A 27986-nucleotide genomic window follows, 5' to 3' on the forward strand; every position below is an offset into this window, starting at 1 on the left:
GTAACCCCCGCCAGAAGTGTGAAGTGGCTCTGTCCAGATTTCTACCAGCTCAGCCCTTGTTATGGACAGAGCCGCCTCACAGGAAGAAAGAGGAGGCAGCTGGGTGGTTCTGTGTGGGCGAGGAGCAAAGGAACAAAATACAAGTAGTTGCCAAGGCGCCACTTTCAAGCAAGCTCCCTCATATTTGAGCTCAGCGCTCTGGCTGAAAAGGGCATTTCTCGTTTTCCCTTTCCAGGAGACACAGCTAAAATGAGCCTAGGCTCCTTGTTCCAGTATATCTTCCTGACGGAGCAAAAAGTAGAGGGCATGCAGCGTCTCATGCATCAAGGTTGGTGGCCACACCATCCTTGTGGAATTTGAAGCAAGCGCTTGTCATCTGGGCACACGTTAAATGAACCAAATTAATCCCCTCGACCCACCTAATGTGCTTGTGTTTTTTTGTTTTGTTCTAAATGCCTACCTCAATCCTGGGTTACTCTGCGTAATAAATGTTCACAGCACCAGAAAACGGGAATAGCGCCTGGACATTTTTGTCTCACAGCTCCAGTTCTATGAATCCTAGACTTGAGCTTTTTAAATGAAAACTGAGAACCAGGGAATTATGGGTTTTTTTTGGGGGGAGGGGCTGTCCTCTCACCCCATCCTGGGGCATTCATGAGTTACAGTAAAAATGCAAAATAGGCAATTTAAATGGTATGCAAAACACTATGGGGCTCACTTCTGAGGAAGTATAAACAACTTTGGATTGTGTCCCCTTTTCTGATTATCTTCTTTTGATTTTAGAGAAGTTGTGTGAGATTCTTACTGAGTGAAGCAAAACTCTGGGAAATTAGCTTTTTTATGGCTAGCCACAAATAACTTCTAACTAGAACAGCTTACTGAGTTCAGATGAGGCTGTGTGATTCTTCTTGGCATTGACTTCAGACTTATTTCATTCCACTTTTACTTTGTATACCACCTTTCTGTATATGCACAAGGCAATTAAAAGCTGAAAAAACAACAAAATATACAGCAAACATCACTCACCTTATAACAGTCTGATCCCATACAAATAAGTCATAATAAAATATGACTTTAAAATAAACAACTTGAATCAAATAATCAAATATTTAGTAATCAATTAGAATATACAATAGTACACAATAAAATTAACTCTTAGGCGGTATACATAATACATAAAAGAAACATGCAACCTTCAACTTCATAGTGAATTCCCCACTGTAAAATGTCCCTCACTAATGAAACTTTTGCAGCCCTATTTTTTACTTTTGCAGCAAATTTTATAATACTGCTAGCACAAATATCTTCTTTGTGTCTAAAAGTTCATTTTGTGTTGCAGTTAAACAGGAAATAACCCTAGCTAATGAAAGAGCTAAACAACTAACAGAACAACTGGATGGAGAAAAAAGAAAGTTGGAATCAGAGGTACAGAGGATAGCAGTTAGAATGATAGATTAAAGAAAATGGGTCATCTATGTTTTTTTAAACTTTGGAGGGTATTGTTTTTGTTTGTTTGTTTATACTGTAAACAATCCTGTGATCCCTGAATGAAAGGTGGTATTGAAATTTATTTATTTATTTAATAATACTATGTCATTTTAGTGAAGAACATTTTGAGAGCAATTCAAACCAAATCTAGCAGCTGCCTGGTTTCTAGGACTGTCTGGAGTTCCCACTTGAAAAAAGCCCACAATGTTTCTACCCTGTTCAGTAGGCCTTTTTTGCTGAACACCACAAATCTGTAGGAAAAGCCAAATAGATCTAATATGGAAAGACAGAATTTACAGAGCTGTGCAGAAGTATTTATTAGGTTGACATCACATAGAGTATTTTACATGACCTCTGCCTTAGCAGTAAACCCAGGTCACAAAACAGGAGCCCCATTGTCCTTTCTGCCAGATTACACAATGACAGTCATTGTGTTGCTGCTTGTAAAACTAATTTATGACAATCATAATTCTATTTTCATGTCACTAATTTGCTATTGACTCATTCTAATTTACAGTTATGGTTTCCATGGTAGATACAGAGGGTTGTGAAAGTGAGGGAACAATTACTGTGGATTACTAATGAGGAAAACTGGAAAAGCGTTCCTAAAGCAATTAAAGCTTTAAACCCATAGAATTAATTACATGAAGGTCAATGCCTATTAACTTGCATGTTTAGTTAGTATCAGGTTTTTTTTTAAGACTACACCTTATAAGTGTAGGAAAAGCCAATATGCATTGCCTTCACTGGATGAAATAAATACTGAACGCTATTAAAATTGGCATGACTTATCCCCCCCCCCCCCGAGTACAGAAACATAACCTTATGCCAGTCTCTCTGGAGATCTCTAGTGTAATATATATTAAGCACTGAGCAATGCTGCTCACATAAGTTCCTTTTCCAAATTCCTATAAGTTTTACTCCACATTTTTATATGTCTAGGAATTTGCACAGTCTCATATCTGTAAATATAGGGGCACAGCAAAAAAACCAAAAAACCTCATGTAGCTGAACCTCAGAGTTCAAAGATGTTTTGACATCTATTTCACAGAGACTGCTTGTGGTCAAGGAAATGCTCCCAGGAAATATAAATTTTTGGTGTGTTCTGAAAAACTAGGTAGCATGTAATTAGAACTTGAATTATAGCATTTTGCCTTTCAAGGTTCAATGCTTCCTTTTCAAAAATGCTGTTCTAAAGACTATATTGAATAGGTAGTTTAGGGAGCAGTCCCATACTGAAGATCCACTGAATGGTCTGGCTGGCCAGCCAGAAAACCCCTTTCTCAGCAGCCAGTATTGCAGTGGGATGTGATGGCTGAAGGAGAGATCACCATCTCTTCTCTACCAGCTTACTCTTTTATTTCCAATATTCCTGCAGAAAGGGGCAGCCACTTCATGAACAGTTGATTGCAGGAGCCTTAGAAGGCACAGATCGCTGTGTAGATAGGTGCCTTCAATGACTCTTCTTGGGTGCAGAGGGTCTCCTGTATTGTTTTAAGAGGACTCACTTCTGCTGCTCAGTAGAGAGTGGAGGATGCCCATGCAAAGCAGCAAAAGAGTAGCTACATTATCCAGGGTACTTCTAGCATTCTCCCCAGGCAGTGGCGTTAATTTTATCTTTTGCACAAATATGGAGGAGTGACATACTCCATTCTGTGCTTAGTAGAAGAAGGGAGAGGTGTAAGTAAGGACAAGCCTATTCAAGGCTCATGTGTGCATGCCTGCATTGGTTGTACTTGCAACTATAAGATGCAAACAGGAGTGTTTGCCTAGTCATACTCACGACATCGCTGATCTAGGTTACCCTCCTGAGGACTCAGATATTGGGAATAACTAAGGTGCCCAACCCCCAAACCCTTCAGTGTGGCTTGAGGAAGTAAATTATCAGTTACCAAGGTAAATAAGCAGACTCTTTGTAAGAATGGAGGGGTTGGTGGGAAGGGGAGGGGGAATGTCAAATGCAGGAAAGAGGAGAGCTTGCCATTAACCTGTGAACTTTCCATTTGTTAATTTGTAGTTATATAAACATGTACTCAGTAAACTTTAATCCTTTTTTTAAAAGACCCAGCTTGTTTTTTTTGTTTTCTGCTATTTGAACATGCCTAATTACTATGCTGCTGTAAAGAATAAATGAAGGAAAGGGAGAAGAAAACTCTCCTATGTTGCAATTCTTTTAGGATGGAGGTGCTTCTGAGAGTTTAGTCCTTGGTTGCAGTCACATGAGGAGGATATCCTAAGGGACGTTTGGGGGCACTGTGTTCTTCTAGAGGTTAAAATATTGGAAACTTTTAATTTAGATTCCCTGTTATTCCCCGTTGCTTTGGCTTCTGATGGTGGCAGCAATAATGCCAAGTTTGTATCAGTAGTGAGGGAAACCTTTGGTCAGGTAAAACTGAGCACCCACAACCTGATTTAGAAACAGTTTTAGAAACAAAACCTATGTAGTGGTTAGGTCATAGCTGTCCAGACAGAACCTGGTGGGCCTACAAGTGTGTCTGCACAACCCTAACCTCTTTGCCACCCTGCCCTATCCCAATGCTGTCTTTGGTGAGAGTGACTCCATGGTTCTGCTCCTTGAAACCAGCCACTACTGCTTATGTATGGTTAATTAAATCACAGAACAGTATAAAGAATACAGTTTCTGAAGACCTCACATTGCTAGAGTTCTGATGCAAAGGGCCCTGCCTATGTAAAATAACTTTGTATAACTACAACTGCACTCAGGGTTTTTTTAACGACTCTTTTTAAAATTTGTTGTTTTTTTACAGGCTCAATTGCTGTCTGGAAAGCTATTAGACTTGGAGCTTTTGAAGAAAAGAGAAGAGGGCTTAGAAAGCCAGAAAGCTGAACTTCTTAATCAGAAGAGTATTCTGCTTGAAACATTTGTATGTTCTCAGTAAGACTGTTCTAGACCAGAAATCTTCAACCTTTTGACACCCAGCATTAGCTAAATTGTACATGAGTTGATATTTGAACACAAAAGGCCCAAGATCTTTGTCCCCAGTCCAGCTCAGGGCTTGTTTGTTTTGAATATGTCCTGTTAAAAGCAGCGGAACATTGTAACAAAGCTATGTGACTCCCATAGCTTTCAGTGGGTTTTGGCGATAACTAGCTGAACAATCCAAACCTCTGTAGTGTCCCAACCATATACATTCACAGCCTCATTCCTTGGGCCCTCTGGGGCAGAAGGCAAGCAGCAGGCAAAAATGTTCTCTGAGCTGAGTCAGCCTGCAGCTGGTGTACTGATTGGACCCACATTGGTGCTGCCAACTGACAGCACTGGTGCTGGATCAAGATCTAGCAGATCCAGCAGACCCCTCTGGAATGGGGGCTTTCCAAAGGGCTACTGTTAGTAGGAGTCCTGCCTGACAGCCTTTTCAGTGGGCAGAATGAGGAGATCCATGCACACAAAGTGATACTAGGAATGCAGATGACCCCAAAGAACTCACCTTTTTAAATTTCTTGAGATTTGTCAAGAGTTATTAATATTTACTAACTAAGGATTTGGTCCAAGCAGGACTAAGCCCAATGCAGCCCAATGAGACTGACTCAGTGAGTAGATATGTATACGTTTCCACTGTTAAATTTCAAATATCTTCTTAACATTAAGCATCTATTTCTTTTCAATCAGAAAGCACCTTGCTTTACATCTTTTCGGCCCTTCTTCATCATAAGAGGCCCAATCCTCCATTTGCAATCTGTAAAATGAAGCTTCTAGCAGCTCTTTGCTCTCTGGCAACTTTCAGGGCCAGTATGGCTGTGTCAAAAAAAACACACCCAAGCACTGCACAGAAATCAATGCACTGTCTTCATGCCATGTATGTTACAAGAAGAAGAAGAAGGGGATCCACAAATTCATGCTTTGATTAGTCATGTGCTTCTTGCAAGAGTCTACAGAACACCGTGTGTTATCTTACATGGTATGACCACCTCATAACACCACCTGATTGGTAGGAGCAGCTGAGATCATAACAGAATGAGCTTTTCAGACCATGTTGGTGGAAGGCAAGACAAATACCTTACATTAAGTATGCTTAATTATAGAAAAAGTTAATGCCTTATGGAAGGAAGATAAAAAGATTGGAATGAATGAGAAAAAAATCAAAGTTCCAGGTAGAGATAATAGAAAGTAAAACTAAACTGCTATCTAAAATGTATAATCAGCTATTAGAGTGGGACACCAAGGACGAAGAGGTTAAGGAGGTTATGGTAAAATGGGCAATAGACATTGGATATAATTTGGATTTTGAAAAATGGACGAAGTTGTGGACTAAAGGAATGAAATTTACAGCCTGTGCTGCCCTCAGAGAAAATATGGAAAAGATGATGTATCGTTGGTACATCACCCCTGTGAAATTGCAAAAAATGTATAAGACTGGTGACAAAAGGTGTTGGAAGTGTAAATCTAAAGAGGGAAGCTTCTACCACATGTGGTGGAAATGTGCAGAAGTTAAAAAATTTTGGGATTCCATCTACAACGAACTAAAGAAAATACTTAAATACACCTTTGTCAAAAAGCCCGAAGCCTTCCTTCTGGGAATGATCGGAGAGGAGATTAAGAAAGAAGATTATATAATGTTTCAATATGCAACTGTAGCTGCCAGGATTCTGTTAGCACAAAATTGGAAAACCCCAAATACCTCGACCGCTAAAGATTGGCAAATTAAATTATTTGAGTATATGGATCTGGCAAAAATGACGCAGAGCATTAGACAGCAAAAAGGTTCAAGGTTTATCGACAATTGGTCTAAATTCATAACATATATGGAAACAAATTCTAGAGATATAAAAATCACAGTAGGTTTAATATAACCCTTGTGATGTGTTTACGCTAAAAAATGAAAAACTGCAGAATGGATTTAATATTCACATAACCCAAAACCGAGATGGAGGGAAGTCAAACGTTATTTATTGTTAATTAATGTTTGTTTTTTGGTTGGTTTAGGTGTTTTGATTTGGTTGATCTTTTCTTTTTTTCCTTCTTTTTTGGTATGTGTTGGCTATTTTTCTTTTTCTTTCTTTGCTGTTGTTTGGTTATAGAAAATGAATAAAAAGAAGTTAAAAAAAAGAAAAAGAAAAAGTTCACAGACAGGAACATGACACTGAAATATTCAGATAAAGGCATTATTGGAGGGAGACTTCAGAGTCTTCAAGCCCTGCATAAGCGAACACGTTATAGTAGATCTTAGGTAAATGCATGTTTCATTCATTTCCATAGCACGTTCAGAGTGAATATTTACAACGTCTATGTTCACAAAAAAAAATTTGTGAATGAAGAAGTTCCTGTATTTCCTGTAGTCAAATCAAAAATCAAACATATGTCTTTAATCAAACATACATTGGGCATTAGAATTTTTGTTGCTATTGGTGGTTTTGTTTGTAATTGAAATCTGTGCTTAATTTTATATTGTTTTGATTTTATTGTTTAATGTGGTTTACATTTTGCATATTTGCACCCTGGGTTGATTCTAAATACTTAGAATAAATAAGAGGTAGTCTTTTACATGTCTCTAAACATATATTCATATATAATTTTCATATATAGTATTCATATATAGTTTTCTATTGTATTTTAACAAAGTCTTCTTTCTTTCTTTTTTGTGTTACTTTATTTTATGTCATCATTAGATGGGTACAAAGAAAAAAATTGCCATAGAAGATGAGAGATTTTTGAAGGAAATTACAGAGTTCAACAGTGAATATGGGTTAACATCCAAAAGGGAGCTTTTAATTAAAAAAAGAGTCAAGGCTGAAATATGTGAATTAGAGGAAAAAGAAAATGTTTTGAGAAATGGTATGTCTTGAATTTAATTATTTTATCTTGGACTATCTGAGAATATAAATGACTATGTTGCAGTTCCATGACACTACAATTTCACAATTTTCTTCCAAGCTGAAAAGTCCCATTAAATTGTAAGGTAATGATTTTCCTAGAGTGAAGAACAGCATGCTATACTGGAGCACCAAGCATGTTCCTTGTTGCAGGGAACATTAACTGCATGGTACTCTAACATATTAAGATTGCTGAACACGACAGGTGGTCAGAGATAAGACTCTTACCTGTCCTTGCCCCAGTCGCAATCCCATCCATGAGTCACTGCTAAAGATTGAAGAGAATAGTTGTTGTATACAGTTTTCTGTTTTTCACTACTAAAAACATCAGACATTGCAAATATTTATTGCAAGCCAGTTTGAGCTTTAGCTAGCATAGATAACACTGAATTAAAAATGCCTTTGCATTTTTCATCCATGAACTGTAATTACATGTGTTGCTAGCAAATCAAAAGCCTAACTTCTATAGTTTGTCTTTTCTAACAAATGCACAAAATACTGTCCTCCCCCCCAAGAATATGTCTTCTCCTTCTATATTATAATCCTCTGCCTGTCCTCACATACGGGTGCAAGGCAGCAAACAATCACAAAAATACAGTAGTAGAATCTGCCACTGTTGTTGCTTTGGGAGCTGCTGCCAAATCTATTCCTGCAATTCAAAAGCCACTGTAACTGCTTAGCCCCCTATAGCTGACCATTGCTTCCTTAAGCAATAGTATGTGACAGTATGCAGCCAGTAAGATACTACTTTGGAAATTATATTACATGTCACATTGCTTAAGGCAATGAAATATGGAACATGCACACGCTGCATTATGGCCCAATTAGATCCCTAGCTTGCAGGGGCCAGGCCTTGCATCAGTCCTACCCCTCATTTGCCCAGGGGCCCCCAGATACCTGGTTTGCACCACATCAAGGTCTAATGATGGCCAACACGTATTAGTTGCTTCACAACTGACTGATGGCAACCAACATTCCAACAACAAAGACTGATGGAAAAAACGCCACATTCTAATGCTATGCCAGCCCCACTTACTTGCTTAAACCAAGTAAAGTTGTATTTCAGCTGACAAACACAACATGTTCCCCCCCTACACTAACAAGCTGCAACGTCACACATAACAGGATATAATTAGAAACACATATAAAATTAAGTGAGACAAAGAGCAAAGACAAAACACTCCAGAAGTATGGGAAAGGATTTGGCAACACATTTCACAAAAATGTGAACAAATTTATAAGATATGGGTTAAAAAAATATAAATTAGCATTTCCCTGCTTTTAACACCTGCAACACCTAGCAGTATATACAGTGGGGCAGTTAATATATGTTGAAGGTGTGGAGCATCAAACACTGTTATGCTTCATAGTGATATTTGTGAACTGAAATGTGATATTCAGGAAGACTATAATAGATGAAATTAAACTCATAGCAGGGTATGGTTTGATAGTAGACCCATTGGTTGTATTGTCTGGATATGTTAAGGCTATGAATTTTTCCTGTGGATATGGAATTGGTAACACATTTGTTAACAGTTGCTCATATAGATATGCTATAATGGGTGGGAGGACACTTATCTCTGTTAGATGTCTGGCTAGTAAGAGTTTGGGAACTGACTCATCTGATAAAATTAGCTAAAGTTGTAAGAGTGAGGGCAGGCAGACAACTTGATAAATTATTTACTGAGAACTGGAGCAGCATTTTTATGTATTGGTGTAACAGAACTCAAGAAAATATTCAACCATACGTATTATTGGAAAGAATCTACATAACAATAATTGTTATGCTTCTGTTTTGACACTGCTACCAACTTTGCCTTTTAAAAAAATGTATTTTTAATGTAATGATTTAACAAAAAATGCAAGTAGCATTTTTGAAGAACTTTGGTTCAGCCCATTAATGCATTGCATAGATGCTCCTAAAGAACTACCCTTTCCCAACAGTACTAGGTACAATATAAACACTGTAATTCTCACCCATTCAGAGTCATAATCTTTATTTAAGATGCTTAGACACTCACAGGATCATTGTGCTATTATACAAAAAAATTGTTGAATCACTCGCCATTGTTCTCCAACAGTAAAACATTTTCCCCCTGTTGGATTGTGCCAATGTAGAACAATGTATCACAATTTGCCAGGCTCTCATGGACAGTTTATTGGATTATGGTAACACAGTTCACCTGATGATTTTATCTTGCCTTCTTAGTACAAGGTACTCAAGAATTCAAGAAGCTTTAGAAGGAAAGAATGAGAACCAGCAGTAGTTAATACAACATTGAAGAGAGTTCAAACTGTGCTATTAGCTCCTGAACAAATAGAAAGCTGTTAGCTCTCCAACAAAACACGTAAACTACAGTGATTGTATACTGCACAGCTGTTGCCATCATACAAATAAATTTTGTTAGCTCTGCTTGCATTTGCAGCTCTTACTTTTGACAAACAGTATGTTGAGTAATTTTGTTGTTGTTGATAATAAATACCCAAGTTTCTAATAAACTAAAAAAGAAATGTTCACACTTAGGACCAAATTAAATTTACACATTATATTCTGCCTTTCCACACAAATAGAGCCCAAGCCAGCTGGCAACACCAATACCAACAGAAGTCTAATGGTAACTGTCCACCACTGGAATGAACACCATTGGCAGAATGAATTCCCCTTTTTCCCCCTGAAGCTACCATGCCCCCGCCCAGTATATTTCCAAAATCTCCAGAGAGTTAGGGGGCTCTCTAGAGAAGAATTTTTTGTTGCTGGGCGGAGGGCTACAGTAGGGAGGAGGAGAATTCCACTTGCATGACATTGGATGTCATCCAGAATTACCAAAATTTCTGTACAATAGTTAAAACTTATATATGTCAGTCACACATAAGAGGCAATTCCATATGGGATTATTAAATGCAGTATAGCCTATATATATATGGTTACATATGTAGTTATTTTTTCAAAACATCTTGAGATGAGTTGCAACAGAGTTTTTTGGTTATGTGGTCAAACTTAAATCTTTAACCTAATTTTAAAATTATCACTTTCTTAGAAATAGAGTCAATGAAACATGAAAATGCTCAGTTAAAAATGTTTCAGCTGCAGAAGAATGAACTGAAGAAGGATTTGTGTACTTTTCAGAGAAAACTCAAAGGTATATTGTTCACTTGATCACCACCTGATTTGATGTTCAGACATAGTGTGAGCACATTTGATAAATGATTCTGATCAAAAAACATTCAACAACAGATGAATGTTTATATCTATATCATGGACTTAATAGTTTTTAAGTTAATATTAATCAAGGCATTAATGAACAAATAATTTAAAGAATATGGATTTAAAACATTTTCTGCCATTCTTTGCAGCTTTAGCAATTCAGACTGCATTGGATCCAAGGCTTTGTTTAAAAATAATACAGTCATAGAATTGTAGCATTGGAAGGACATCTAGTCTAACTGCCTGTAATGCAGGAATCATTCCGCATCCTATACTGTATCTATACAGTCATAGAATTGTAGCATTGGAAGGACATCTAGTCTAACTGCCTGTAATGCAGGAATCATTCCGCATCCTATACTGTATCTTGTGCAATAGGACCTGCTACACCAAGTCCCACTATTGAAGCTTTGGCTTTCATGCATTTCTCCCATGCATCCGCATATCATTTTTTGTATTCCAGCCTTTAGTATTCACGTGCTTTTGTTATATGGTCACATATTCTTGTAAGAATGGGAATGACTTAAATACAGCTGAAGGTTTTTTATGTCATAAAACTATAATCCAAATTTTTAATTCTAATAATAGGTTCTTTTAATGTGCAGCAAAACAACTGAGAAACATAAAAAGTTGCCTTAGAGTAAGGCAGACCATTGGTCCATCTGGCTCAGTATTGACTGAGTTGACTGGCAGTTCCTCCTCAGGGTTTTGGACAGGGTTCTCTCCCATCCTTAGCTGCAGATACCAAGGACTGAAAGCAGGACCTTCAGTATGTGCTCAGCTACATACACACTCACCTACAGCCCTTCCTTACAGTTTCCATTATATAATAAAGTACTGTATTATAAAATCATAATAGAAAGGTATTGTTTCTTTTTCAGATCTTGAAGAAGAAATAAGAGAAGCTAAAAACACCACAAAGTGTTTAGAAACAGAAAAAAATAAAATTTCTGAAAAACCGCAGACCGATCCAGAATGTGCAAGGTAACGGTATATCCTGCCAAAATGAATTTTGTTTTAGCTAACATGCGTTCATAATGAAGCAAAATAACAACATGAATCTGGTTGATATGGCATGTGTGTTTATGTAAGTGACTGTATGGGAGGAAGCATCATGGAGAGCAAAAGGAGGCTCAGTCATTCCCTAAACCTGGCACCTTTTCCATAGGGATGAAGAATTTTAAAGGGGTAAAGCAAAGGAGATCTGCCAAGCCCCTTTCCTTCTCTTCAAGTGGAGTTGAAGCATGAACAAAATCTTCTAAATGAAATGTTTTGCTTCAGAATTTGTGTGTAGGAGCAAAACCGTATGTATGGAACATACATCAAAAGGGGACTTTAAATGATAATACTAGTTGCAGATCCATAAGCTGATGTGGTACAGCACACTACAGCTTGCTTTTGCATTATTTATTCTATTATGGTACATTAGCTTTTCTGATGTATGAGGTTGTCATCTTCCTTCTGAATAATACACTTCTCCTGGAGTATCTTGCTATTGCAGTGTCATTTAACATTCAATACAGCATGATTAGGAAAGGGGTGTTTACTATGAATATAAACGTGCTGAAGATCAAGGTTAGTTAGTGTCCATGGGCTTGCAAATGACTTACAGCACAATCCTTTGCATGTCTACTCGAAGTAAGTTCCCTTTAGGGAAGGGCAGTAACTCAATGGTAGAGCATGAGCCTTGCATGCAAGAGATCCCATGTTCAGTTCCAGCATATCCAGGTAGAGCTGGGGGAAACTCTTGACTGAAATCCTGGAGAGCCTCAGCCAATCAGCTAGATGAACCAATGGTCTGACTCAGCTTAAAACACCTTCCTGTATTCCTAAGGTAAGTGGGTGCAGAATTATAATCTTACTTGAATCAGTAAGATATTTAAATAGAGCAAGGTATGTTTTTTAATAATTGAAAAAAGTGTTGATGTTTATATGAAAAGTAATGCAATGCAGTTCTGCAATTTGCTGAATATGATGCAAAGCAATTATAAAGAATTGTCAAGATTTATTGTTTATAGTTACTTATTTTGCAAATCATATGATGAACACCAGAAGACAAAGTGCTACTACCACGTCAAAGATTGCACTTTTGGGAAATCTGCCATTTTACACCTTGGGCTTACTTCAGAGGCAGAACTGGATGAGTGCACCATTATTCAAGATTTCACACATGTATATTGTATTTCCTTAATCTAAGATTGAAGCATCAGTATGCACCTCCTTACCCAAGCCCTTCAAAGGTCTGTGAAGGTGTTTAATTTAAGCCCTATTGATTTCAATTAAAATGCTCCTGCCCTGCTACTGAATAGCATAAAGGCAAGTAGGCAATGATTGTCCAACTCAACAAAATTCAGTTAGACTATGACTGCTCACATTTTATTTTGTAGGGATTGAATAAAGGAACAGCATTAATCATTGTAGATAACATATCACAGCAAAGATAAACACCATACCAGTTTATTATTTCTGGGTTCCCCATATTCCCCACTGAACTTGGTCCCCTATGGCAGTATTACTCAAATCTTGATACCTCTTCAGCAACGGCCTCTTCCTGTATTCAAACAGGAAGTACCCTTAACTCAAAAAGATAGATGCTTAGTCAACAGTTCATAGAGCAGTGGGAAGATATCCATGTAACTGTGGGATAGCCTGTTACTAATAAGAATGTTTTGACATTCGCTTTTCACCGCCATTAAGGGCTCAGGGATTAAACCTTATTTTCTGGGCAATGGTGGTGTTCCTGACCTGCATGCAAGAGCTGTATACAGGAGTGAACTGTGCTTCTTCCTGCCTTTTCAAACTGCCCATACAGACTAGAAATCAAATAATGATTACCTCTTCCTCTTTGCACCTTCCCCTGAGTTTCAGGAAAACTGTCCACTTTGGGTCTTTTACAAAGCCCCTTACATACAGTACTTACCTGGATTTAAAGTGAATTGTTAAGCATTTTAAAACCCAGACATTTTTTGGCACTTGAAAATCTACTTAGAGAAGGAGGTGTGTGTGACTGCATGATTGACATAAGGGTCAGCCAGTGAGTGTTGTGTTCTGCTCTGATCCTCTGGCTGCTGTGCAAAGCATCGGGTTTCTTGTAAACTCAGTTTGAGAAAGAAGAGCATTCAAGCATCTGCAAGGGGCATAGACTAGTGCAGGGGTAGGCTACCTCCACCCCACAAGCCAGTGTAGACCCACCAGAGGTTCCAATGTGGTTCACAAGATGATTTTCCCAAACCACACCCACTTGTCAAATCAGCTGACATCAGTTGGTGACATCCATTAATGGACAGGAGGTAGGGTTTATTTGTGCACTGGCCCATACAGCAGGATTTAATCCCCAATTGCCAGCTGAAACAGGGGGTTGGGGGGGACACGATGACTTTGTTTTAGCCACAGTTTAATGCAGACCCCTTTCTGAATTAGGAAGGGGGTTGTCTTGAAATCCCTCCTAAAATAAACATACTAGGAAGGCCTTTTATCCTGTACACTGCATGCCAAGGTTGGTGGTGGTGGAGGAGAAACCTTTCTTTTTCCAGTAGCTGTGGGACTGGTATGCTACTCTTGCTACCAGTGACCTGACTGGATAAATTGAGGTGAAAGGAAAAGCGCGGGTGGCGCTGTGGTCTAAACCACAGAGCCTAGGGTTTGCCGATCAGAAGGCCAGCAGTTCGAATCCCCGCGACGGGGTGAGCTCCCGTTGCTCGGTCCCTGCTCCTGCCAACCTAGCAGTTCGAAAGCACATCAAAGTGCAAGTAGATAAATAGGTACCGCTCTGGCGGGAAGGTAAACGGTGTTTCCATGTGCTGCTCTGGTTCACCAGAAACGGTTTAGTCATGCTGGCCACATGACTGAGAAGCTGTCTGCGGACAAACGCCGGCTCCCGCAGCCAGTAAAGCGAGATGAGCGCCGCAACCCCCAGAGTCATCTGTGACTGGACCTAATGGTCAGGGGTCCCTTTACCTTTACCTGAGATGAAGTTTGGATGGATGTTGGCCTGCTGGCACTTCTGGAGTGGGCTATGTTGGTAATTCTTCTTTGGCTTGAATTTTAATTCAAGAGGCAAGTATAACAACTAGTTGAAGAACTGAACCTGGTGTGTTTCATGCAACATCTCTAGATTAAGAAAGTAATCTTACAGATAATACCTCCTAACATGCACCAAGAGTTGCTATTACTTTAGTTAGCTTTGATTACTTTTTGATGCGTAAAGGTAGTTTCCAGAAGGAAAAGGATTTCGGTTGGTCTTTCAAAATGATAGGCTGTTTTGCATTATGTATCTCTTAACACTGAATGAAAGAGGCATAACATCAATAGACCTGACAAGAAGACAATTCAGCAGGAAAATAACACACTTCCATAGGAGTTGGTTGATGATTAAATTGTTCGATTTTTTTTAATTGTTTCTTTTTTGAGGACAATACACACTTTGGAATCTTGTTGGAGACAGAACTAATTAAATATAGAACAGCTTAGTTTAGTTTCATAGTGTGGCTAATGAAACTGCCTCACTAACATGACTCCTGTGCAGCCAAGACCAGATGTATTATTATTATTATTATTATTATTATTATTATTATTATTATTATTTAGTAATTTCACAGGATTGTACTGTCTTTGAGGGTGGACAAATACCACACCTTTCAGGTGGGAGTACTTCCAATTTGATGTAGTTTATTTCTTTTTTTAACTATAGAAATTCCTCTGGGAATTATGTTACCATTTTGTGTTGTTCCATTGGGCAGTCTGCTAAGCCCTTGGAATATGAGGGCCAGCCAGGCTGCTGAACACAGCCAAGCCACTGTTTAGAGCAGCGCCCACAACTTAGCTTTGTCTGAAGAAGGGCTGTGGAACTTGATCTGGCCAGTGGGCCAGATTCAGTAGTCCCCCACCTCCCACAGGTTTCTTGGACATCATACCAATTCAGGCTGTGGCTGCAACAAAAAAATTGGGATAGCTGTATTAAGCACGCTCTTGATTCTTTTCATCTATAATTCACCCCTTTTTTTCAATTAGGCAGTTTTTTCTGTTGCCTCAAGACCAGTGATGTTTGTCACCAGTAGAGATGTTTTAGCTTTCTCCATCCTGGGAGAAGACAACAGAAAAAAGCACCAAATTCTACCATCAGCTGGACTTAAGATTGTACTCCCAGTTGTTCTTTTTCAGTTTAACATGTGGGTTTACCTGTCTCATGCATAGCATCATACGATGTTAGGTGATGGGAAGAAACTTTCCTGCAGCTGTCCCAGTAGGAGAAGGCTGTGACACCTCTACTGACAAACCTCTCTGGCACATCAGAGCCAGTGCTCACCAGCATACATAGTCTGTAGGTGGTAGCTGTAACAAAGATAAGAAACAAGCAGATCAGGTACCATGCTTATTCCTAGCCGTCTAGTCTGCAAAGCATTCAATAAAAGGTTGTCAAGTGAGGTAAGAGTGGTCTAGGACAAAGATAATAATAGGACTTGAACATATGCAGTACATGTGATCTACGTCTGAGCTGAAGCCCCTTCTTTTACTAATTTTGTAACTAAATAAAGAAAGCAAAAATGTTGTATCATCTTGAAGAGAGAGAATGATGTTTACTGAAGACCTGGCAGCTTGAGGAGCCTTTGAATTAACAGTGACTCAGCCATCTTTGCTGTCAAGAGTCTTTCCAGGATCTGACTGTGCAGACTGAGGTCTTTGCACTCCAGCTACTTTTCCTGTATTATAGAACTAAGATGCAAGCTAGACCTTGAGACAGGCATAGTCATTAGGAGCAGAATGACTGCCTGAAAAATGCTCGCCATTTTTCATGTGGACTGTTAAGCTACAATCCTGTGCCACAGTTCCATTAAAATCATTGTTACCAGGGTATAACCAGAAGCAAGATCACACCAACTTGAATTTGCTCTTCACAAATTTTCTGGAGCAAAACCTGCGTTTTGTTTTCCCCTTTCCTCATTTATATTCATGACGGACATCTTTTTTTATTAATGATGAAAGAAAAATTGGTCCTTTTAAAAAAAAGCCTTGTTCAGAAAAGTGCCTACAGTAGTAAAAGGGTTTCAATATTAGCAGACATTTTCACAAAGATGCTTTCATTTTCACACCAGTTGTGGCAGGTTAGGTGTCACAGCAGAGGATTCAGATGCTTTGAAGTGTCCTGCTAGTTTGAAAGAAATATTACAATAACAAAATGCACTCCACTGACAGCAAAGATCCACCAAGCCATCAAACTAGAATGTAGCATGCTTTGAAGAAGGCCCATTATCCTACTGGATTATATGATCATGTGTCAGGACAAAATACTGCCATTTCCTTCCATGAAAATCAATTGCAGAATCTCACTGTATTCTCAGCATGCTAGCCACCAACTTCAAAACAGCTTTAACAACATACAGAGCTTTAAGATGTTAAGTGTAAAAGCCAAATGAAAACGTGTCATAAAGCAGTTCATTCTTTAAGAAAGCTTATTTGTGGGACTGTAAAAAGTTTAGCATAAAGGTGATTATTTTGATCATCAGTTTGAGTTACCTACTGCCTAAAGCTTTTATCACTATTGTGATACATTTATTTTCTGGGGCAAATTGGTATTTCAGAATGCACCACTCAGGCTTAACTCTCCAGCCATATGACGTATGGTGTCAATTTGAGACACCCATAATATGATCTGATTTGCTTTGTCTGTCCTACAGTGGGCATATGATTTGTGACGACAACACCACAGTATGTTTAAAACTATCCCATGCAAAGCAGCCCCATTTTCACACCCATATGCAGAAGTAACATATGGGCCAGGCATCCACACTGACATCCAAACCTCACAGTTTCCCTCCTTGAAAAAGAATGGAGAGAATTCTGATTTGTATTTGTGGGACCTCTTTGCTGGGTGTTGGCATGGACTCTCTGGTTCATAAATTATTTCCTACACATGGCCCTGGTACTGGAGGTCCTTCACATGCATAAACCTATATGTCACTTGCGGGGTTTTGTTTACTTGACAAATCTCAAAGAACTAGGATTACTTCTTACATATTGGAATCAGGGCCAATTTAGACACCCTGCAGGAAACCCTCTACTCACCTTTATGCTAACTGCGTGTGGGGAGAGTTAATGCTTAACATTGTATTGGGGAATCTGTGATCCTCCAGATGTTACTTCACTACAGCTGCCCTGCATAAACTCAAATCATGGCTACAGTTGATGGGATTTAGGGTTCAACAACACCTGGAGTTTCCCATTCTTTAAAAGCTTATTGTGTAGTAGATCATACTGTGTGCAACATCTGTATATCAGTGTTGGAGCTACTAACATACAATCCTTAAAAGCATTTGAGTATATTGCCCAGAAAAGGAAATGTATTTTATCTTATCAGTATATACCACCTATTTAAGGTGAACCAAAATGTAATTATTATTAACTGTAAGTCACAAAAAAACAGAGTGAAAAGAGAAGTGAATCAAAATATGTAAAATTAATTTATTGTAGATTAGTGGGAAAGCACAAATACTAAAAAAGCAGAACCTTGGTTTATATTTGCCTTTCATGTCCCGTCCCCCATAGGAATAGGTTAAAGCCATATTTTCATTCATAGATAAAATGAGGTGACTGGATTCATTTACAGTTAGAAGTTTGAATGGCATTCTGCTTTTCCCCATTCTTCTGTTAGTCCATTTCAGAGGGAAATTTTAGAGAAGGGTTTTCTCTTTTTAGAGTGTGAACTTCTGCACTCTTTTCAGAAGCCTGGAAATATTGAAATAGTTTGAAGTTGCTTTGTGTTATTTAATAGTTAAGGCGTTTGTTTACTTGACTAATCTGAAAGAACTAGGATTGCTTCTTACATTTCTTATTATAGCCTAAGAAAGCTCATTATTGAAACCATGAAAGAACAAATGACACTGCATTCACATAAATCATCCAGGAAATATGTCCACTAGAGCTGAACAAATCCTTCATATTAACAGTGCATTGCCGAGGGCCATGATTCTGTTGGTTTTGAACAAATATGTTCAATTTAATTTTATGTTAAATTTTATAAGCAAGAAATACCCATCTCTGGAGTAATCTCTGGGGTGCAGAATGAGTTTCTGTAATAACAATGTGCTAACTGATTTCTTAAAACTTTTTATACCAATGCCCAGTGGAGTTATTATAGTTAGAATTGTGTCAGGGTTTCTATTATGAACCCCAATTTCAAGGTTTATAATCCAACAATAAAAACGTGCTCTAGGGTAAAGTCTGTCATTGGAAATTTGCTCGGGAGTAATTTTCCTTACACAAATGCATACACAGGAAACGTAGTTTGGGAGAACGGTTCGTCTGTCAATTTACGTAAGTTTTAGTAGGTATGAACACAAGTGATATTTGTCTCCAGCTTTGAAGTTTGATGCTTGCATCTTTAGTCACTTGGTTAATGTTTTTTGCCTCACAAAAAATTCTTCAATTAGAAAGCATTCTGTCTACGAGTGATATCAGGCTTGTTAGGCAGAGTACTACTTACTTACAAAAAAGTGTACTTCTGACAAGAGGTTGAACCAACAGGGTTCAGGTTCCCAAACTTCTGACTTCGTGAGAATGCCCTTGTATTGCCAGTTTGGTAATGTTATCTATAAACATTACTCCAGTTTTTGTTGTTGTTTAGTCGTTTAGTCGTGTCCGACTCTTCGTGACCCTATGGACCAGAGCACGCCAGGCACTCCTGTCTTCTACTGCCTCCCGCAGTTTGGTCAGACTCATGTTTGTAGCTTCAAGAACACTGTCCAACCATCTCGTCCTCTGTCTCCAGTTTTTATGTCTCACAAATAGAATATTTTGGAAATTCTTCCTGCTGCCTATATACTGGATTAAGGAATATTAATTTATAGTGGGTTGTGTTGATATTTATGTATTAGTACACAATTCCCTCATACTACTGCATAAGCAGTATTTGGACGGTGATGAAGGTGCCTGGAAGAGCACTTCCGATTCATGACTTTTGTTACAACTACCAGATATGTAGTTAGCTTTGGTCCACAGGGGTCAGCAACGTTTTCTGCAGGGGGCCGGTCCACTGTCTCTCAGACCTGGTCGCGGCCCGGACTATATTTTGAAAAAAATAATAATAATGAACAAATTCCTATGCCCCACAAATAACCCAGAGATTCATTTTAAATAAAAGCACACATTCTATTCATGTAAAAACATGCTGATTCCTGCGGGCCAGATTTAGAAGGCAATTGGACCAGATCTGGCCCCCAGGCCTTAGTTTGCCTACCCATGGCTTTGGAGATAGAATACCAATTGCTCATGAGTTTTCCCCTGCAGCCCTTCAAGCCCTTTGATCAGCAGGCACAAGCTTCAGGTCTTTTAAAAAGGCAAATGGTTTCTGAGAATTAGCTTGTAACCCTTTTTTAAATGTGTTAGGCCAGAATAGTCCTCCTCTAGACCTATATCTTCCACTCCTGCTATGGAGACTTTTCACAAAGTGCTGGTTGTGCTGGTTGAGATGCATATAGTATGGGGAATAATCTTTTATTGGATCAATTCATTTCAAGCTTCCAAAATCTCACAGTAATTATTGAAGCATAGATTTTCAGAGCAAAAATAAAACCAGTCTTACTGAATGGTTAGTCTGATTGCTGAGACTAACCGGCCGAGAGAAAAGCAAGGTGGGAGAAAGGCAGTTAAAATATAACTATACCCTTTAAGAATCTAAAATGAATCTTTACTCCTTCCTTTAAAAGGATAGAAAGAACAGTGCTATTATATTAAGATAACTAGTAGAAGCTCTTCTTCCCATTGAACAGGAAACAGAAACATCCATGTTGCCAGGAGTTAAGGACTGCTCTAAAAGTCACTTTCTCTCACGTTGTTATACAATACTCTTCAGATTGTATCAGGCTACATTCATTTAACTGGTATTTGGATTGAATATCCTTAGTTTCAAGTCCAGCTATTTCATGCTGATTTTGTTTATTTACTTAATTTTTTAGAAATAATTATAAAACACTGAGTCAAAGAGCTCTCTAAGTTGTGTACTTAATAAAAATTTAGGTAAAACAGACCTAAAACCCACAGAACTATTAAACAAATATACATAATATAATGTTGCTAATTGACCAAACTGTTGAAACACAGTATGCACACATTAGCTCAGTAAGGTCTTTGGCATTTAATAACTTTGCTCAGAGATGCATTTTGTCCTGCTCAGACAAATGGCTAAATATTCATAGTATGTTTTCATCCCATTTAAAGTTTGCATTTAAAGTGCATCAAATAGTGAACTTTATATATGGTTAATATTCTTGTTATTACTTTAGTGTTAAACTTTCACAAATTTCTGGTTAAGTATAACTTTAAATATTTTCATTCACTCCAGACTTAATGATAAATTTCCATTATTTATTCATTACTTAAGTGTCTCCACAACATTGATTGTGCAGCCTGTAACTTCAGATACATTCCCTGTTTCTTGAAGGGATAGGTCTGGGGTATATTGAAATTACCTAGTTTTTTATTTAAAAACAAAACAAAACAAAGAATTAACCATATAAATCAAGCAGCCGAAAGGGAGCATGAAGCAACAAAAACGTCTTTTACTGCCTTTCGCAAACTCAGCGAGAAAAGCAAATGTTTCTACCAAATGCATAATTGTTTATCTGGTGCCTTACAGCTTCAGAGCACTTTGCAAGTAGCAATTAGACATTTCTCTTGACAGCTCAAGCAAAAGCAACATCCATCTATCCATATTTTTATTTGTTTGCCGCCTTTCCACTGTTCAAACCACGCTCAAGGTGACTCGCAACATTAAAAAAAACTTAACTACAACGTAACAAAAGCAGTCCTAAACAATCAGTAAAACATAAAAAAAATACACAACCTAACAGAACAATTTCCACATAAATCACAAGAAGATCTAAAACAAAGATACAAAAAATCTGCAGCAACACCTTACTACTACAACAGCAGCAGCAGCAACACCACCGAAGAGTCTGTTCAGCAGCCTCAGCTTTTGTAGTCAGGGCCAGTCAGGGCTCCACTTGGGTGGAAAAAGGCCTGCAAGGCAGGGAGCAGGTGTTCCAGGATTCACAGCCAAGGTGGTTCCTGGCCTCTTCAACATCAATCATGTTCCTGCATGTGCGTCTGAGCTACACTACAGCTGGAACAGACTCTGCAAATTTGCGGCATTCCTGGACTCTGAGCACCAGGCGCAAGGGACAGACAAGAGGGAATGGCTGTTAGTAAACAAGTTCTGACCCAGCAGGAGTCCTGTGTTCTTAGTAAGGATGTGTGTGGGCCCCTTGGGCCTGGCCATAGCAAAGAACCAGGCTTACACAGCTGTTTGACTGTCTTATGCTATACTGCTGTGTGCTATCTGACTCAATAGATCAGGTGCAAAAGTACACCAAATTATAGACGTGTATGATACATTAATTGTATTGTGGCCATCTCAAATGCTTAAGCTAAATCAGGACACAAAAACAGTATTGCCATCCTTGAAGTTATATTTCCGTAAGGTAAATGAATTGGTTAGCAGATCTTATTGTTTGCAGTGTATAGCAGAAACAACAAAAAACAACCATAGGATCAGGCTCAGGGGCTTTGTGCCTGTGCCTTTTTTTAAAAGCAAAAATGCATGATGTGATGGAAGATCGAGGGTATTGCACATGCTCATTTTAGGACTTCTTTCTTCTTTAAATCGGCACATACACTGCAGCTGTACTTGGGAAAATACACCTGTTCCTAGTTAACAAAGAAATGTAATTGTAAGAAAGGAAGAAAGGAAGGAAGAAAGAAAAAGACAATTTTGCAAGTGATAGGGACCACCATATACAAATAAAAGCAGACAAAAAGTGGAACTATGGAGCTGGGTTTTGGATTAGTACTCCTTTTACTCCTTTTAATTCAAGGTTACATGTTGCCATTATGTTCAGCATAACACTTTTGTGTGGAAGAGATATTACCAAGTAATATTTAAGCAATGAAATGTTGTTTATATACAAGGTAAGCTTCTGAATCTTCTTAACATTCAATATATATAAAATCTCAGTCGAGGTCCCACACTGTGATATATTTACTACCACCAGAATATACTCCTTTCCCTATATGGGCTCACTTAGCAATCCCAAAATAACCACGGTGACCCCAGAAATTGCTCCTCTATTATCATGAATGGGTTTAACACAACTTTATACTTATCTTCCATTTTACTATCTTCTGGCAGGTATGACAAGGACTGCAGTATAACTTTATTGCTGCATATACTGTGGACCATTAAAAGATCTGAAATAGCTTTTTCTTGGTCCAGCAAGTATCCACTTAAGCAAATATAATGGGTAGTACTCAGTATATGGACTCCTTCGTTTCAGAGCTTTTCCATTCCCAAGTAGAAGACATCCCATATAAAGAAGCTTCCATTCCCATATTAGTCACCATTTCTGCTCTGCTTTTGTTATTGCTGCTGACACTCAATGAGCTGCCTGCCTGTTCTTCAATCCAGATGCTGCATTGAACAAGCCAGAATAAAAAGTCCGTAATCCCCAAGCATCAGTAGATTTCTTTAGTCTTCTGCCACCAAAATATAGCCTATTTATTGGAAGTTTCTGTATTAATTTCTTTCTTTGCCATTGATGAAATGTTATGCAGGTGTTAAAGTAGGAACTTGTTTCTGTGCTAGTGGAACACTTCATATACTTCATACCATGCTCACAACATTCCCCATGTGGCACTTACTGTCAAATTCAAACTTATTTCCATTTTAAAGAAGGCTCAGTCTAAAACTGACTAACATGCAGTATTGATTATTGTTCTGCAAAACATTTTTGGTGTCCAACAGGAAAGTGAATCTTTTGCTGCTCTCTGTAACTATAATTCCTCTCTTCAAGGAAAGCTCTTACTAATGTTTCTGTAAGAATGCAATGTAGTCTCAAAGGGCACAATTTCATACATTATGTGGAAGCTATGTTCCAGGGAACCTAAGGTTTTCAGAAGTTTACCAGGTATTCCTGAAGAACAACTTCCCCCAGCTTCATGCCCTCCTGATGACAAACAACGATGATAGGAGTCGCAAACATCTGGAGGGCACCACATTGGGGAAGGCTTCTCAAGGTGATGATTGGTGAATGTCCGCTTGCCTGCCGCTACTAATAATCGACTTTAACATGCAGTTGTAGGAGAACACTGTTCTAGGTAAAACATTTTGTGTGTCCCACATGAACTGAGAGTGTGCACCTTAGAAAATGCCTGAACATTCTCTACAACGTAGAGGGGTTTCTTGGCAGAGGGACTGGGGTAAACACCTTTGGAAAAGGAGATTGTCTCTTATATCCTATTCTCCCATTCACACTACAGACGAACTTCCCACATATGTGGAGGTTATGTTTCGGGGCCCTGCATGCATAACTGAACATTGCATAACTAGGGAGCACTCTTTAAATGCCCTCTTTGCCATTTTCTCTCCAAAATACTACTCTCCAAAAATCAAAAACACTGTACACCAAAAATATCCACAACTGAAATTGAAGCTAGGGCTGGCAGGAGGATGTTCAGGAAAGTGGCTGCTGTTGCAGTACCCAACACACCAGCTGTTCAGTGGGGAGGCTGAGCAGCCTAAACAAAGCCCCGCTGCTGCTCCAGTCTCTTCTCCTCCCTCACTGAAGTCCTCTGGGCTCCAGGAAGGGTCTCCTTGCAAGCCACGGGGACTCTCCAGCTCTTTCCCTCCATTTCCCGGTATGAATTACGTATACATGATCACATGCAAGTTGATCATGCACAAGTGGGAGGGATGCCTGTATATTTCTGGGTTTTGTTTTTTTGTTTTTTGTTTTTAAAAGCATTTTCTTCCAGCAATCAACATTAAAATGACATTGGTCTGTCTCCTGGTATGGAAGATATTGGTCAGCTCCTCATATTTTGCCTGCATTTTTCTCCCTTTTCTGGAAAATGGGACAACAGTGGGACATAACCTTTGTGCATTGTGGTGCTGACACATTTGCAGCAAGAAATCTTTGAGCATCTGGAATACATTTTCTGTGTCATGAGGCAATGCATGTTGCTACACAGTATCTTTTCATGAGATTCTAAAAATTTTATGCTGTAAAATAACACAAAAGCATAGTAATTTATGAGAAGCAATTAGATTTGATAGTGTCATGATCCAGATGGTACAGAAGATCCATGTAGATATAATATTAGACACTAGATGTCTTTTTCCCTTTTCAGCAGTTGAGAACCTCGAATGTATGTCGTAGATTTCATTAAAGTAAATTGGAGGAGAGGTGCACCACCAGCAATCCATTACTTAACATATGGTGACCAACATGATGGTGTTCAGATGCTTTGGACTACAGCTTCCATCATTCCTGGCTATTGGCCATGCTGGCTGAGGCTGATGGGACTTGTAACACAACAGTGTCTGGAGGGCACCATATTGGCTACTCCTGACTTAAACTACGCTCCACGAAATGTTAAAGAATGACCTGATCTTTTGGCAGTGGGAAAGAGATTATTGAAACCCTTGGAGAAGGTAAGCAATAGGCAGAGAACAACACCAACTCTGGGAACAAGATTCATAAGAACTTATAAAAGGCAAGGATCAAAGATTCAAATCATGAAGTTTTTGAATGACTAGGATATAATTTCGTCATAGGTTATAATATGCACACAACCCACAGAGGAAAAAAAATACAGTCTTTTAACTTAAACTTGTCTTACAGCACTTATTCTAGAGATATATATTCTTCCTGGAGATTGTCTAATTTCTTCACATCACTAAACAATTGCCAGTACTGTGCAGTGATTTATACAGTCTTGGGTAATGTAGTTTAAATCACATCAAGCAATCTAGCAAACTTTAGTCTCTCTGATTTATAACTGGATAGTGACATGTGATCCACACATTGTTGGGGAGCTTACAGGACTTTTAATGGGAGACAGCTAGGATGATCAAGGTTGAATTAAGAACTGGGACTGCTGTGAAGAAGAGAAAGATTCAGCTGACAGCCTAACCATATCAGGTGTTTTGTTTTTAAATGTTGGCACAGGCTTAAAAAGAAATTGGAGAGTTACAGAGAAGATGAAATGGAAAATGCCTGTGAGGCTCTTCAAACGGAAATTGAATTTCTGCAGATGGTATGCCCTTTAAACTTAACATTTATCATGTTTGATCATTTTAGTTGGGGAGATTCTATTTTTCTGCACATACAACACTTCTGAATAAACAATATATTAGCAGACAGGTGGAAGTTCTTTGCCTTTCAGATAGTGATTTACTAGTAAGAAGAAATTTAGTTCCCATTATAACCATGCCACTCCTTTTATTTCCCATGACTTCCATGACTTTATTTGTTTCAAGAGAGGAACTGCTTGGGAGAACTGGTAGATAATGATTCCCTACCTTAGTGGAAAGTATTAGGGATTTGAGATAAAATGCTGCCTCCTATGCAAAACAGCTCCAACCATTGCTGTCACATGCATATTTCCCTTATTTGCTGACAGTTGCTTCTGGGTGAGTCCTGCCTTCTCATCCATGGTAATCCCTGGAATTGAAACAGAGAAAGAACTGAACTTGCCTTCATGTGCTATCACTGAACTTAAACCTAACAGCTGCTATTGGGACAATAGGAGGCCGTTGCAGTACAGTGGTACCTCGGGTTAAGAACTTAATTCGTTCTGGAGGTCCGTTCTTAACCTGAAACTGTTCTTAAGCTGAGGTACTACTTTAGCTAATGGGGCCTCCCGCTGCCGCCATGCGATTTCTGTTCTCATCCTGAAGCAAAGTTCTTAAGCCGAGGTACTATTTCTGGGTTAGCGGAGTCTGTAACCTGAAGCATCTGTATTGAGAAAAAGTCACAATCCAGTCTATGTATTTGAATAGTCCACTTGTCCCAAATCCAAGCAGGTTTTTAGGGAAAACCCTATTAAATAATCCCATGCTTTCAACTGATGGAAATTGTTTTGTAAGTACAGTACTTATGATGTGGAGCAAGGGTTCCCCTGGTTCTCTCTTTTAAACTGTTTGTAGCTGCGTACAAATCCTGCTTCCTGGGTAATTGTATGGAGGAAAAGATGGCTGCCCCCATGTAGAATGTCCCTATAAGTGCCTCGGGTTAGTGATCTTTTTCTCCATACAATTACCAAGGAACAGTTGGAACATCATAATGTACTGCTGCTTCCAGGGGCTTTTTACTTAAAACATTTTCAACAAGTGCAGCAATCCTTGTGCTTTCTAGCAGCTGCAAGCAGCTGCGAGCCGTTTAAAAGAACGAATGAACCAGGAAGCCCCTCAGATCACCTCATACAAAGAAATATATGTTGAATCAAACCATGCTGTTCAAAAGGTTTGTAGATGTGTGATCTAAGCCACATGTCTACGTTCTGATCCGAGCCTGATCGTCAGATGCAGACTAGGGAGCAGCTTTCCAAATCGTGGAGTGAACGTAATCCTTCCCCATTTCTAGAAACAGAGAACCAAAACTTATTCTTTTGTTCTCTCCTTCATCCCAAAATAATCCTCTGTAGTTGCGGAGTGGGGGCCTTCCTCTGTCTCACAATTCACTTTGCCTCTCCACAGATTTTGCATGGATATAGACTTGTGTGAGCAAATACCAAAGAATGTTTAAAAAATCTTTAGTTATTTTACCTTTTACAGTAAAGAACAGATAATGCTCGGAACAATTAGCTATTTACCACTGTCTCTTTTTTTATTGTTGCAGAAACTGTTATACAAAAAAAAATCTCCAGTCAAATAAATAACATATGGTGGATTGATTCAAATGTCAGAGAAACAGGTCTTTGTAGCATTTGAGTAAATGCTGCTTTTGTAAGCCTTTGTTGTTAAATTTATCATCCTCTGCATTTCCTGCTAGTAAAACATGGAACCTGTTTTTCGCAACACATATTGTATCTTTTCTTTCGTCTGTTCATTAGCAAGGGTGTCTAGCAACTGTAAACAAATCATTTTCTTTTTGCTGAGAGATTTTTTTTTGGCAGTGTTCCCATTCCCATATTCAACATTAAAAGCCTGCCTGCATTCTATCTTCACCAGCTCTGGCAGAAACACACGATTCAACATAACGTGGACCTTGTCACTATTATCTCAATTCTGTGCTTGTCTGTTGAATTTCCCAGTGCTGTTAGGTTCCTTGTGTGCTTCCCCGACCCCTTTTAAACCAGGAAAAGGAAACAATGGTGCTCCCTTCTGAGTCAGTGCTACCAGAAGGAGATTTTCTATGAATATTTAGCCACATTCTCTTTTAGTGTTTAATGTAGATTTATTTCAGCCTATGATCCCTTTTTAATAAGTTTCAGCAGAGGTTTGGATGCTTGTTATTTCTTATTGTCTTGCTCAGGTAGAACTTAGTCTAACTTTCTCTAAAGGTCATTTTAGATCTAACATGTCATATATGAATATTGTCTATTAATCTTACTTAACAATCATTATTTTTAAACTGATTGCTTCACTTAAGTGCCTACTATTCTGTGATATAAAAATTATTTCACACAA

General features: G+C 38.6%; 1 protein-coding gene and 1 long non-coding RNA gene across 4 annotated transcripts in view; one reads left to right on the forward strand and one right to left on the reverse strand.

Moving 5' to 3' along the window:
• The window catches only part of LOC310763904, a 41850-nt gene extending 15834 nt beyond the window's left edge, over positions 1 to 26016 (reverse strand). Inside the window, exons 1-3 of one of the 2 annotated variants that reach the window (XR_014548904.1) lie at positions 25878 to 26016; positions 15704 to 15856; positions 880 to 988 (exon numbers count right to left, since the gene is read on the reverse strand). This is a non-coding gene — a long non-coding RNA (uncharacterized lncRNA). Of the gene's footprint in view, positions 1 to 879; positions 989 to 15703; positions 19561 to 25877 lie in introns of those variants that run through there. The other variant, XR_014548905.1, reaches the window with a different exon arrangement.
• Positions 32 to 27986, forward strand: CCDC172 (coiled-coil domain containing 172). 2 transcript variants are annotated; one of them, XM_083616752.1, is made up of 8 exons: positions 32 to 328; positions 1340 to 1425; positions 4257 to 4373; positions 7117 to 7282; positions 10359 to 10460; positions 11407 to 11509; positions 25525 to 25612; positions 27196 to 27986. In XM_083616752.1, the coding sequence occupies exons 1-8, from the start codon at positions 250 to 252 to the stop codon at positions 27229 to 27231; spliced, it is 777 nt and encodes a 258-aa protein (XP_083472878.1). In that variant the 5' UTR covers positions 32 to 249; the 3' UTR covers positions 27232 to 27986. The 2 variants fall into 2 exon arrangements, with proteins under 2 accessions (XP_083472878.1, XP_083472879.1); XM_083616753.1 differs by having other exon boundaries at positions 27473 to 27986.

The sequence above is a fragment of the Podarcis filfolensis genome (genome assembly GCF_964270895.1).
Source record: "Podarcis filfolensis genome assembly, chromosome: 5".
NCBI lineage: Eukaryota > Metazoa > Chordata > Lepidosauria > Squamata > Lacertidae > Podarcis > Podarcis filfolensis.